This window comes from Heteronotia binoei, chromosome 19 (assembly GCF_032191835.1).
Source record: "Heteronotia binoei isolate CCM8104 ecotype False Entrance Well chromosome 19, APGP_CSIRO_Hbin_v1, whole genome shotgun sequence".
NCBI classification, from domain to species: Eukaryota; Metazoa; Chordata; class Lepidosauria; order Squamata; family Gekkonidae; genus Heteronotia; species Heteronotia binoei.
In genome coordinates this window covers 41,357,709-41,371,635 of record NC_083241.1, presented here as the reverse complement: position 1 = coordinate 41,371,635, position 13,927 = coordinate 41,357,709, and the positions used below count along the sequence as shown (strand labels likewise).

General features: G+C 49.7%; 1 protein-coding gene and 1 non-coding gene across 2 annotated transcripts in view; both read left to right on the top strand.

Annotated features, from left to right (window-relative positions):
• The window catches only part of TLN2 (talin 2), a 254,331-nt gene that overhangs the window by 138,086 nt on the left and 102,318 nt on the right, over positions 1–13,927 (top strand). The window contains 4 exon segments of the mRNA XM_060259753.1: positions 4,069–4,224; positions 5,830–5,931; positions 7,419–7,495; positions 10,155–10,335. Coding sequence (XP_060115736.1) covers positions 4,069–4,224; positions 5,830–5,931; positions 7,419–7,495; positions 10,155–10,335 — 516 coding nt within the window.
• On the top strand, positions 5,430–5,496 carry TRNAL-GAG (transfer RNA leucine (anticodon GAG)). The gene has a single exon. It is a non-coding gene; the product is annotated as a tRNA-Leu (tRNA).

The following is a 13,927-nucleotide window of genomic DNA, read 5'->3' as shown; positions in this document are numbered from 1 at the left end:
AAGCCAAACGGATTCCCCAGAGTTTTCAGGTCATTTACCCTAACGAAGAGTCAACTTTGCTGTCCTCTAATTTGGGATGGAGGTGGAAGGACAGCGTGTAGCCGCTTGTGATTCTTTCACCATCACCTGTGGGACTTTAAAAAGCCTGAGAAGCAGTTGATCCCCCCCCCTTTCCAAAAAAAGGGCACGTGTTACTCTAGTATATATTTTCTGTCTCTGTTTTCATCCCCACACTCTGCACTGAAGCAGTCACAGGTTGTTAACAGCCAGATCTGCAGGTGAGGATGCAGGTGTCTCCTCCTAAAAGCATCAACAGGTCTCCCCCCCCCCCCACTTTTTAAAAATTCTGAGCCATGATGCAGCAGAAAGTTTTCTAGGACGCCGCTGACATAAGCAGCTGGGCTTTGCCTGTGCCTACAGCTGCCCAGAAGTCATATCTGACTACTTCTAATCTATTACCCTTTCACATAACCTGAAGCTTGAATGATTGTGTTGACTTTCTGCTATGAAGTATAAAGTTGGAAGAAGAAGATGAAGATATTGGATTTATATCCCACCCTCTTCTCCGAAGAGTCTCAGAGCGGCTCACAATCTCCTTTCCCTTCCTCCCCCACAACAGACACCCTGTGAGGTAGATGAAGATATTGGATTTAATCCCGCCCTCCACTCCAAAGAGTCTCAGAGTGGCTCACAATCTCCTTTCCCTTCCTTCCCCACAACAGACACCCTGTGAGGTAGATGAAGATATTGGATTCATATCCCGCCCTCCACTCCGAGAGTCTCAGAGCGGCTCACAATCTCCTTTCCTTTCCTTCCCCACAACAGACACCCTGTGAGGTAGATGAAGATATTGGATTCATATCCCGCCCTCCACTCCGAAGAGTCTCAGAGCGGCTCACAATCTCCTTTCCCTTCCTCCCCCACAACAGACACCCTATGAGGTAGATGAAGATATTGGATTTATATCCCACCCTCCACTCCGAAGAGTCTCAGAGCAGCTCACAATCTCCTTTACCTTCCTCCCCCACAACAGACACCCTGTGAGGTGGGTGGGACTGAGAGAGCTCTGACAGAAGCTGCCCTTTCAAGGACAACCTCTGCCAGAGCTCTGGCTGACCCAAGGCCATTCCAGCAGGTGCAAGTGGAGGAGTGGGGAATCCAACCTGGTTTTCCCAGATAAGAGTCCCCACACTTAACCACTGCACCAAATTGGCTCTTCCAGGGTCATCTCGTCCAACCCCCTGCACAATGCAGGACACTCACAAATAACTCTCCCCATACACCCTCAGTGACCCCCCGTTCCATGCCCTGGATGACAAAAAAAAAAACCCTCCAGGATCCCTGGGCAAACTGGCCTGGAGAAAAATTGCTGACTGACCCCAAAGCGTCAGTCAGCATTTCCTCGAGTGTGTAGAAAAAGATCTGATGCAGCCCTTCCTGCCTTCCTTCTCATGACCTGCCTAAGTTCGCAGGATCCTCATTGCTGTCAGATGGTCATCTCAGCCTCTGCTGAAAAACCTCCAAGGTAGGAGAGCCCACCACCTCCTGAGGAGGAAGCCTGTCCCACCGAGGAACTGCTCTATCGGGAAGTTCTTCCTAATGTTTAACTGAAACTCTTTTGATTTAATTTCAACCCGTTGGTTCTGGTCCAACCTTCTGGGACAACAGGAAACAATTGTGCACCTTCCTCTATAGGACAGCCCTTCAAGGACTTGAAGATGGTGATCCTATCCACCTCCCAGCCATCTCGTCTCGAGGCTCAACATACTCAGCTCTTTCAGCCTTTCTTCATAGGACTTGGTCTTCAGACCCATCACCATCTCCATTGCCTTCCTCTGGACCTGTTCGACTTGTCTATATCCTTCTTAAACAGGAGCTCCTTTGCATATTAAGCCACACCCCCATGATGTAGCCAATCCTCCTGAAGCTTTCAAGGCTCTTTCTTGTAAGCTCTTGGAAGATTGGCTACATCAGGGGGGTGTGGCCTAATATGCAAAGGAGCTCCTGCTAAAGTTCCACCCTTGGGTGCCCAAAACTGAACACAATACTCTAGGTGAGGTCTAACCAGGAGGTCTAGAAACTTGATTTGTGCCAGAAAACAGAGAGGTAAAAAATGCAAATCTCTTGCCATTGCTCAGGAGTAGAAGGATCAAATCGGAAAGCAGGTGGCCGTCTCCCTTCCCGCCCCCCTGCAGCTGCTAGCTCTTTCAAGCAATATGGAGAGCGTCTCACAGTCCTAGAGGGTGTCTTCCCCAGAGTCTTTTTGCACACGCACCCTGTGCATTCTGCTCACACTCTTGGCCAAACTTGCTTAATATAAGAGCCACATAAAATAAACATCAGATGTTTGAGCGCTGCAAGAGATGAGCATAGGAAGGGAGGGAGAGAAGAAGAAGAAGATGATATTGGATTTATATCCCGCCCTCCGCTCTGAAGAGTCTCAGAGCGGCTCACAATCTCCTTTCCCTTCCTCCCCCACAACAGACACCCTGTGAGGTGGGTGGGGCTGGAGAGGGCTCTCACAGCAGCTGCCCTTTCAAGGACAACCTCTGCCAGAGCTCTGGCTGACTCAAGGCCATTCCAGCAGGTGCAAGTGGAGGAGTGGGGAATCAAACCCGGTTCTCCCAGATAAGAGTCCACACACTTAACCACTACACCAAACTGGAAAGACAGCAACTTTAACATTTTAAGTGCATTCTCCAAGCTACTGACTGGCTTGGCTTGGAGAAGCGATTTAAAATTAATTTAATTTAATTTGTGATTTATACCCCGCCCTATCCCGCTAGGCGGGCTGAGGGTGGCTTACAGGATTAAAACATTGCCGTGACAATAAATAAAACATCCAGTTAAACACAACACATTTAAAATATCTCATCGACATAATACATAAAATAGAGGGTCACAACTCCGACAATAACACAGGCAGAAGCCACCGTTCAGCGGTCGGTATGACGTCAGCTGGTTAACGCCACTTAGCACAGTGTCAGGTCATTGACACCTGTGGCGGAACCGGCCCGATTCTGCCTTCAGACCCGGTCCCATCAGCTCCCTATGGAGTCGCCAACTCCTGGAGGGAGCTATTTCTCCTCCTGCCCCTTGGGCGCGCTGCCACCACCTGCTCAGTCCCGGGGTTCAGATTGAGAGGAACAGGACTCCCAATCCCCCTCTCCAGCTATGAGGCCCGGCCTCCAGGTCCTCTGCCACCCTGTACTTGGGTTTCACAGAGACCTCAGCACTTCTTTGGGGCACCCCTGGAGGATTGGCACCTTATCCAACTGCATGCCTTCCCCCTTCCCCGGGGCCCCCTTCTCAAAAACAGCGTGGTCTAAAGCGGTTTGGGGATCTATGTGGTACAGAGTTTGACTGCCAGCATTTAAAACAGAAAAACTATTTATTTAAAAGAGAAAAATATAGGGAAAGAAAAACAAAACAAAAACAGTTGCATCTACAAAATTAGCACAGCACAGCACACAGCATAACAAAGAAAAGTTGATTATAAACGCATCCTGCTGGCCCTGATCTAAACTTGCCCTGTCTTGTGAATTACTTACTTAGTCTGCCTGCCTGGGGGCCTCCCAGGCAGGAGCCTCCATTGCTCACCACATGCTCGCTCGAGCGCTGGCTTCCAACTGCCCTTCTCTTCCTGCTAACACACATGCCAAGAACAAAAGCACTTCCTGCCTCTCTAGGAGATTTTCCCCCTAGCGTTGTTGGTTTGGCTCTGGAAGGGAGGGGGGGAGTGAGGGGAAGGCTACAAAGCCTGCTGAGGGATTTACTGACCCCTGCCAAATGAAGCACCACCACTGACTAAAATGGCGTTTCTCCACAACACCACTCAGACCCTTGTCCGACTCAAGCACAAGGATAGTAAAGCGCTGGGGGAAGGTTTCAGAGGACGCCCGGTAAATTAAAAGCCTGGTGGAAAGAGAGAAATGCTTTCTCCAAGCCGGCTGATGGGGCAGGGGAGGCTCTGAGAGCCACACGATACGTGCGAACGAGCCACGTGCGGCTCCTGAGCCGCAGTTTGGCCACTGCTGCTCTTGGCTAAGCCCAGCATTCCCTTTGCAGGAGAAGATGAAAGGGAAGAACAAGCTGGTCCCTCGCCTTCTGGGCATCACCAAGGAGTCCGTGATGCGCGTGGACGAACGGACCAAGGAGGTGCTGCAGGAGTGGCCGCTGACGACCGTCAAGCGCTGGGCGGCTTCGCCCAAAAGTTTTACTCTGGTAAGCTTCGGGGACGGGAGGACGAATGGGGGGCCTGAGCACCGACTGCTCGGCTGGTCCAATTCCCTTGGGGAGGACTGGAACGCTGCGTCGGATTTAGAGGTATGATATGATGCACAACTTGGTTAGAGCAGAGGAGAAATGCTTGCGGGGGGGAGGGGGGGCAGAAACTGAGGGGGGGCTTTAGAGAAGAATCCCGTGTCCCTATTCAGCCCTGGGGGGGGGTGGGGGTTGGTCGTTCTGAAATGTATGCACTCCACAATTCATCCTGAAGAAGAAGACTGCAGATTTATACCCCGCCCTTCTCTCTGAAGCAGAGTCTCAGAACGGCTTACAGTCTCCGATATCGCCTTCCCCCACAACAGGCACCCTGTGAGGTAGGCGGGACTGAGAGGGCTCCCACAGCAGCTGCCCTTTCAAGGACAACCTCTGCCAGAGCTATGACTGACCCAAGGCCATTCCAGCAGGTGCAAGTGGAAGAGTGGGGAATCAAACCCGCTTCTCCCAGTTAAGAGTCAGCATGCTTAACCACTACACCAAACTGGTCTCCTTTACTACAGTTTGGTGTAGTGGATAAGTGTGCGGACTCTTATGTGGGAGAACTGGGTTGGATTCCCCACTCCTCCACTTGCACCTGCTGGAATGGCCTTGGGTCAGCCATAGCTCTCGTAGGAGTTGTCCTTGAAAGGGCAGCTGCTGTGTGAGCCCTCTCAGCCCCACCCACCTCATAGGGTGTCTGTTGTGGGGGAGGAAGATAAAGGAGATTGTGAGCCACTCTGAGACTCTTCAGAGTGGAGGGCGGGATATAAATCCAATATCTTCATCTACCTCACAGGGTGCCTGTTGTGGGGGAGGAAGGGAAAGGAGATTGTGAGCCGCTCTGAGACTCTTCGGAGTGGAGGGCGGGATATAAATCCAATATCTTCTTCTTCTTCCTTTACATGAGCTATAACTTGCCTTCTCAATTTCTGGAAGGACTTCAGGGATATCTGAGCAGAAGAAGGAGTTGATATCCTTGCTGCTGACTGCAGCAAAGTTTGCAATAGCGACAAATTGGAGGTTAAATTCGCCTCCTTCATTGGTGGTCTGGCTAAATGTGGGGAATATTTTCTCTTGGATAAAATTGCTCACAATCTGGGTGGCAGGATGAAACCAGGTCGCAGGAATACTCTTCTTCTTAAGCGGTCCCCTTTTCGGGGAGGGACGGTGGCTCAGTGGCAGAGCATCTGCTTGAGAAGCAGAAGGTCCCAGGTTCAATCCCTGGCATCTCCAAAAAAGGGTCCAGGCAAATAGGTGTGAAAAACCTCAGCTTGAAACCCTGGAGAGCCGCTGCCAGTCTGAGTAGACAATACTGACTTTGATGGACCCAGGTTCTGAATATCTTGTATTCACATGCGACAATCAATTTGTAAACCGTCAATTTTGACTTTGCATCTTGGTTGTCGTGTATATGATTTCTAAAAACCAGAATGGAATTCCTACCCTGGGCTCCCTCCCTCTTCCCCCCTGGCTAACTTCAGTTCCATGGACTCCCAGCCCCAGATGTTGTATTCTGGATGTTTCTGTATTCGCATGCACCATTTCCACTTTTTTTTTCTTTTTCAGGATTTTGGGGAGTATCAGGAAAGCTACTACTCGGTACAAACCACAGAAGGCGAGCAGATCTCCCAGCTGATCGCCGGTTACATCGACATCATTCTCAAGAAGGTGGGTAAATCCTCGGGGGGGTCTGTTGAAAAACCGGCACGTTTGGACAGTTTGTGCTGGAAGCAACGTTGGGACAGAGAGGGGAATCCGTGGCATTGGCTGAGTTACTGCCGGGTATTGGGGAATTCCCAAATACAGTTGCCAACTCCAGGTTGGGAAATTCCTGCAGATTTGGAGGTAGAGCCTGCAGAGGGTGAAGTTTGGGAAGGGGAAGGGCCTCAGTGGGGTATAACACAGTCGAGTCCATCCTCCAAAGAGATGAGGTGTAATTCTAGGAGATCATAGAATCATAGAGTTGGAAGGGATCTCCAGGGTCATCTAGTCCAGCCCCTTGCACAAAGCAGGAAATTCACAACTTCTTCCCCCCTGCCCCCACATACTTGCAATGACCCCCACTCCATGCCCAGAAGGTGGCACAAAACCCCCTCCAAAATAGCCTGGAGATCTCCAGGTCCTGCCTGGAGGATGGCAACCTTAGGTGCCAGCAAAGTAGTCAGCCAAGTGCTTTGCCAAGTGAGAAATAAGTGCCAGTGTCTGAGTAGTGCCCCGTTCAGACCCAGACAAGGAGGCAGGCTATGCAACAAACAGTTGAAGCACTTGGTTCTGCCCAACCTATAGAAGAGAAGCTGGTGGGGAAGGGGGGCTGCCACAAGGACGAGCTCAGAGACAGGTCCCCTGCTGCTCCAGAGGAAGAGACTAGGTTCAGTAGACTTTGGTTACAGGCAGGGTGGAATTCTAGCAGGAGCTCCTTTGCATATTAGGCCACACCCCCTGATGTAGCCAATCCTCCAGGAACTTACAGGGCTCTTAGTACAGGGTCCAGAGATAGAATTCTAGCAGGAGCTCCTTTGCATATTAGGCCACACCCCCTGATGTAGCCAATCCTCCAGGAACTTACAGGGCTCTTAGTACAGGGTCCAGAGATAGAATTCTAGCAGGGGCTCCTTTGCATATTAGGCCACACGCCCCTGATGTAGCCAATCCTCCAAGAGCTTACAAAAAAGAAACTTGTAAGCTCTTGGCAGATTGGCTACATCAGGGGCGTGTGGCCTAATATGCAAATGAGCTCCTGCTAGAATTCCACCCCTGGGAGGAGGGGAGATTTTCAATGAATGTTGAGAGACGCTTCTGAACAACGGAAGTGGAGCCAGGTACCCTGCCAGGGAGGGGGCAGGATGTCTCTCTTACCAAAAGCTGACTTTGGGCAGCTCTCTGTCCTGAATTCTCCGTCCTTTTGTTTCCTGCCACTGAATGGGTCATTCTGGACAGCGGGATCTGAGAAACAAGTCCAAACGAGAGCAGACATAAGCCACCTGAGCATGAGGGCCCTCCTAGGTGTTTGCATGTGAAGCCACTCTCAGGTCCGCCCAGCGCAGTCTGTGCCCTTAGGATTGCTTTGGCCTAGTATCAGAAGCTGCTCCCGGCTTAGGAAATTGCGTGGGATTCCGGAGAGGCTGACGAAAGGCGGCATGTTTGACCTTTTACAGAAGCAGAGCAAGGACCGATTCGGCCTGGAGGGAGACGAGGAGTCGACCATGCTGGAAGAATCCGTATCGCCTAAAAAGTACGTGTCCCGGGGTCAGTGGGAGTGCGGGTTCTGCACAGGAACTGTGAGCCAGGAGTCCCCGGTTCAAGACAGTCGTGGCGTTCCTTAATTCTTGCGCCCCCAGCCGCTGGCTCCTGCAAAACAGGAATGCCTCTTTATGTTCCTTTGTTGCCGTATTAAAGGTGCCTGAATTGGACCCAGGATCTCAGAGATATATTATCCCATCTCCCCCACAGCAGATGCTGTTCTGCATCTTACCTCTGTTAAACACACTGAATGGCTTCAGGCGAGCGTGTTGCTCCCGGGATGTGCCATTCCTCTCCTGGGGTGGGGGTGGGTGGGAATCTTTGTCTTATTTAGCTGTCTTGCTTGTGATATTTCTGTCCTGCCCTTTCCGCCATCGATTGCTCAAAGCAGAGAAACAGAACGAAACGGATAAAAATGGCAAAAGTGTAACCACGGAAGCTCAGCGATCGTAACGCAAATATGACCATGTCTCAAATTAGCGAAAGGGAGAAAGGCACGACAGAAATCACAGCAGATCTCTGCTCAAAGGACAAAATTGCCTCCAGAATAAGGATGCTTGTTAACGCTGCTGGGAGGTGCAAGAAGTGGTGAATCTTATCAGCAACAGAAGAGGGGCTGTAGCTCGGGCAGAGAACATAAGAACATAAGAGAAACCATGTTGGATCAGGCCAGTGGCCCATCCAATCCAACACTCTGTGTCACATAAGAACAGAAGAGAAGCCATGTTGGATCAGGCCAATGGCCCATCCAGTCCAACACTCTGAGTCACACAGTGGGCAATATATGTGTGTGTGTATACACACACACACACACACACATATATATATATACACACACACTGTGGCTAATACCACCGATGGACCTCTGCTCCAAATTTTTATCCAATCCCCTCTTGAATCTGGCTATACTTGTAGCCGCCACCACCTCCTGTGGCAGTGAATTCCACATGTTAAGCACCCTTTGGGTGAAGAAGGACTTCCTTTTATCCGTTTTAACCTGACTACTCAGCAATTTCATTGAATGCCCACGAGTTCTTGTATTGTGAGAAAGGGAGAAAAGGACTTCTTTCTCTACTTTCTCCACCCCATGCATAATCTTGCAAACCTCGTTCATGTCACCCCGCAGTCGAAGTTTCTCCAAGCTAAAGAGCTCCAAGCATTTTAACCTTTCTTCATAGGGAAAGTTTTCCAAACCTTAATCATTGTGCTGGTGTTTGTAAATTTTAACAGAAAGGAAGAAGGCATTTTCATCCACCAATCTTGGTACCCAGCTCTGCAAAACACCCTACAGACTTTAAATTGCAGAAAGTCTCAGAACAATCAGCAAATTCCACAGAAGAATCAGCACAGTCAACAACCATCTTCCTTATCTTCCAACCCCTTCCAACCCTCCCAGCAATTAACACAGAACAATGGTCACATTCAACAGCCGGTTTCCTTATCACTACCCTTCCAGGAAGCCCCACCAAACAATGGGCACATCCACAAACCAATTGCCCTTTCATCACACCCCCTCCAGCCTACAAATAGCAGCTCTCCAGCAGCCCTGGCCCCACTCAATGCACAGCAGCCAAGAAGGTCTGAGCGCCTGCTCCGGCTGCAACGCCACTGAGGATGTTCTCCGCAGCTGAGAACGAAACGTCTGGAAGGAAAACTTTCTCCAGTAGAACACGGCACTTGATCCCGAAAGATTCTACAAACCCTAATAATGTTACCAGCCATGAAAACCTGAAATCTTTGATAACCAACAATTACTTTAACCTTTTGAACAAAGCAGTAGACAAGTGCACCTTTAAGACCAACTCAGTTTTATTTGAAATGGAAGCTTTTGTATGCTCTTAAGCAGACTTCATCAGACAAGTGGGAATGGAAGCAGCCGTTCTTAATATAAGTGGGCAGTGTAGAATCATGGGAATGTTTTTAGTAGATTAAAAGAATCACAAATAGGGATCTGTGTTTGTTAGTGTTAGGACAAAACAGGGCTGAAAAAACACTGGAGGGTGATAAAAAGCAGACTAAGATGATTCTACACTGCCCACTTAGATTAAGAATTGCTGCTTCCATTCCCATTTGTCTGATGAAGTCTGCTTAAGAGCTACGAAAGCTGACATTCTGAATAAAACTTAGTTGGTCTTAAAGGTGCACTTGTCTACCGCTTTGTTCTGTCGCTTCAGACCCACACGGCTGCCTGCTGGGATCTATTAGCTTTTTGAATTTTACAACTGCAGTATGCAGGTGCTGCTCTCGGCTGGGGGAGACTTTTAAGTGAATAGTTACTATTTTATGAATCATAACAGGATTCCATATTTGTTAGCCACTTTGGAACAGAAAGGTTACATATCAGTCAGATCAATAAAGCCCAGAATAAAATTGGTTAAGGGAAATGCATTTATTGGTTATTTATTTACCGTATTTTATTGGATTTCACCCTGGCTTCCTCCCCCAATGGGGGCCCAAAGCCATTCACCTCATTCTCCTCTCCTCCATTTTATCCTCCCAACAACCCTTTGAGGTAGGTCAGGCTGAGAGAGTATGACTGGCCCAAGGTCATCCAGCGAGCATCCATGGCAGGAGTGGGGATTCGAACCCAAGACTTGCAGAGATTCGCACGCTGCGTTTTTTGTGAGCAGAGTCCACTTATCCCTTTGCAGGTCGACCATCTTGCAGCAGCAGTTCAACCGGACGGGGAAGGTTGAGCACGGCTCCGTGGCGCTGCCGGCGGTCATGAGGTCGGGCTCCACCGGGCCGGAGACCTTCAACGTGGGCAGTATGCCTTCACCCCAGCAACAGGTCACTGTCGGGCAAATGCACAGGGGCCATATGCCCCCATTGGTAAGCCCCCATCCCCATTCACCTTTGGCACCGGGCAAACGGTGTCCTGTGTGTGTCTCAGTATGTTTGCTCTCTTCCCTCCCCCTCTGCTTTCCTTTTATTCCGTTTCTGTGGTCCCCTGAGGGGGGTATTGTGTTTGTCTCTACCTCCTATGGCAGCCATTTTGTGTTGCCAATCACCACTCCCTCTCAAATCTGCAATGGTGCCCACATGCTCAGAACAGTTGAAGCCCCTCCCCCCGCCCCCAGTCTACATGTTTTTATTCTCCCCTTCTTCCTCACAACCCTTTGAGGTAAGTCAGGCTGAGAGAGTGTGGTTGAGGTAGGCCAGGCTGAGAGAGTCACAACCCTTCCTCCCAACAACCCTTTGAGGTAGGTCAGGCTGAAAGAGTTACAACCCTTCCTCCCAACAACCCTTTGGGGTAGGTCAGGCTGAGAGACAACCCTTCCTCCCAACAACCCTTTGGGGTAGGTCAGGCTGAGAAAGTGTGATTGAGGTAGGTCAGGCTGAAAGCGTCACAACCCTTCCTCCCAACAACCCTTTGAGGTAGGTCAGGCTGAGAGAGTGTGATTGAGGTAGGTCAGGCTGAGAGCCAGTTTGGTGTAGTGGTTAAGTGTGCGGACTCTTATCTGGGAGAACCGGGTTTGATTCCCCACTCTCCACTTGCACCTGCTAGCATGGCCTTGGGTCAGCCATAGCTCTGGCAGAGATTGTCCTTGAAACGGCAGCTGCTGTGAGAGCCCTCTCCAGCCCCACCCACCTCACAGGGTGTCTGTTGTGGGGGAGGAAGGGAAAGGAGATTGTGAGCCGCTCTGAGACTCTTCGGAGTGGAGGGTGGGATATAAATCCAATGAAAGAGTCTCAACCCTTCCTCACAACAACCCTTTGAGGTAAGTCAGGCTGAGGAAGTGTGATTGAGTCACACTCTCTCAGCCTGACCTACCTCAAAGGGTTGTTGGGAGGAAGAAGGGGGGAAATAAAAATATGTAGCCTGGCGGGGGGAGCTCCAACTTTTCTGAGTCAGTTTGGTGTAGTGGTTAAGTGTGCAGACTCTTATCTGGGAGAATCGAGTTGGATTCCCCCCTCCTCCACTTGCACCTGCTGGAATGGCCTTGGGTCAGCCAGAGCTCTGGCAGAGGTTGTCCTTGAAAGGGCAGCTGCTGGGAGAGCCCTCTCAGCCCCACCCACCTCACAGGGTGTCTGTTGAGGTGGGGGGAAGGCAAAGGAGATTGTGACTGCTCTGAGACACTGAGTATAGGGCAGGATATAAATCCAATATCATCTTATTATTATTATTATTGTGTGTTTAATTTCTATCCTGCCCTCCCCACCAAAGGCAGGCTTGGGGAGGCTCACAAACCAAGGGTCGACACAAGGACATTAGTGTGACCGATGCAATAAACAACAATAAAAACATAAAACATAAAAACAATTTAAAGCATTTGCATGTGCTACTGTGATAATTTCAGGCAGCGATCTAATTTCTGCTGGTTAGCTAGACTCAGAGGTCTCAGAATCGCCATAGAGTAGTGAAGTCGGCCATTGGTGGTGTTCTTATAGGCCAGTCCCGTTGCTGCAGATGTTGCCATCCATGTAAATGCCTGGCGGAAGAGCGCCATTTTGCAGGCCCTGCGGAACTGTAAGAGCTCTTCTTCTTCCAAGCTCAGGGTGGCATATATGATCTCCTCCCCCTTATTTTTTTTCTTCACGACAGCCCTCTTTCGTATTTCAGAATGAGAGTGACCAGCCCAAGGCCACCCCGGAAATTTCTTCTCTGAGGTGGGATATGAACCTTAGATTCCCAGGACTTAGTCTAACACTCCAGCCTCTACACCACACTGGCTCTCAGTTGAAAATAGCAGGCTGAAAGGATTGGAACAGTTCAGTTCAGTTCAATTTATTACAGTCATTGACCAGAACATTTTAGGCATTTTAAAAAAAGGTTAAGAACATAAGAGAAGCCATGTTGGGTCAGGCCAATGGCCCATCCAGTCCAACACTCTGTGTCACATAAGAACATAAGAGAAGCCATGTTGGATCAGGCCAGTGGCCCATCCAGTCCAACATTCTGTGTCACATAAGAACATAAGAGAAGCCATGTTGGATCAGGCCAATGGCCCATCCAGTCCAACACTCTGTGTCACATAAGAACATAAGAGAAGCCATGTTGGATCAGGCCAATGACCCATCCAGTCCAACACGCTGTGTCACAGAAGAACATAAGAGAAGCCATGTTGGAACAGGCCAATGGCCCATCCAGTCCAGTACTCTGTGTCACGTAAGAACATAAGAGAAGCCATGTTGGGTCAGGCCAACGGCCCATCCAATCCAACACTCTGTGTCACACAGACGCCAGAACCCAGGGGCCATCAGGAGGTCCACCGGTGGGGCCAGAACTTCACAAGCTCTCCCACTCCCCCCCCCCGCCCACAAAGCACCATGGCAGCAACCAATAGAGATCTGAAAAATATAGAAGTAATATTAAGCAGCAGTGAAACCAAATTCATAAGAGCTCCTAGTGGGAGCAATTGGCATGATCCTAAAATCAGCAATCGTACCGCCAGTTCAAACTGCCACAGTACTACTGATCAAAGTCCTTCCCTTTTCAATAGGGAATAACCAGTTTAACTCTCCAGTGCATTTTGAAAAATACCACGGTTTGTTTTTCCAGAAAAAAATGCCGAACTGTTTGCTATCTCTTCCTGCCAGTGATTTTTTTCCCGGTTGCCAGTTGGCGGGTACATTAAGGATTCTGGGTGCTGTTCCTTCAGTAGAGCTGTCCTAAGGGAAGCCATTGAAATGCAGCCAGGATTTGAAAAATTATTTCCAGTGCTGAGTCTCCTGCCTCCGGGAGACGTCTGACTTTATCCGAAAAAGACTGAGATCTGAGAACATAAGAGCATCAGAGAAGCCATGTTGGATCAGGCCAATGGCCCATCCAGTCCAACACTGTGTCACAGAAGAACATCAGAGAAGCCATGTTGGATCAGGCCAATGGACCTCCAGTCCAGCTTGAGAGTCATGGAGTAAAAGGACAGGTCCTCTTGTGGATCAAAAACTGGCTGAGTAATAGGAAGCAGAGAGTGAGTATAAATGGGCAGTCTTCGCAGTGGAGGACGGAAAGCAGTGGGGTGCCGCAGGGCTCGGTACTGGGTCCCATGCTCTTTAACTTATTCATAAATGAATGTATAACTGAGTGGAAAAGCAAGGAGAAAAAGTTGATTTTGATGTTGCTGTAGTTGTTGGATTTATACCCCGCTCTATACTCAATCTCAGAGCAGCTCACAATCGCCTTTCCCTTCCTCCCCCACAACAGACACCCTGTGAGGTAAGTGGGGCTGAGAGAGCTCTGACAGAGGCTGCCCTTTCAAGGGCAACCTCTGCGAAACCTATGGCTGACCCAAGGCCATTCCAGCAGCTGCAAGTGAAGGAGTGGGGAATCAAGTTTGGTGTAGTGGTTAAGTGCGCGGTTTGGTGTAGGGGTTAAGTGCGCGGACTCTTATCTGGGAGAATCGGGTTTGATTCCCCACTCCTCCACTTGCACCTGCTGGAGTTGCCTTGGGTCAGCCAGAGCTCTCTTATCTGGGAGACC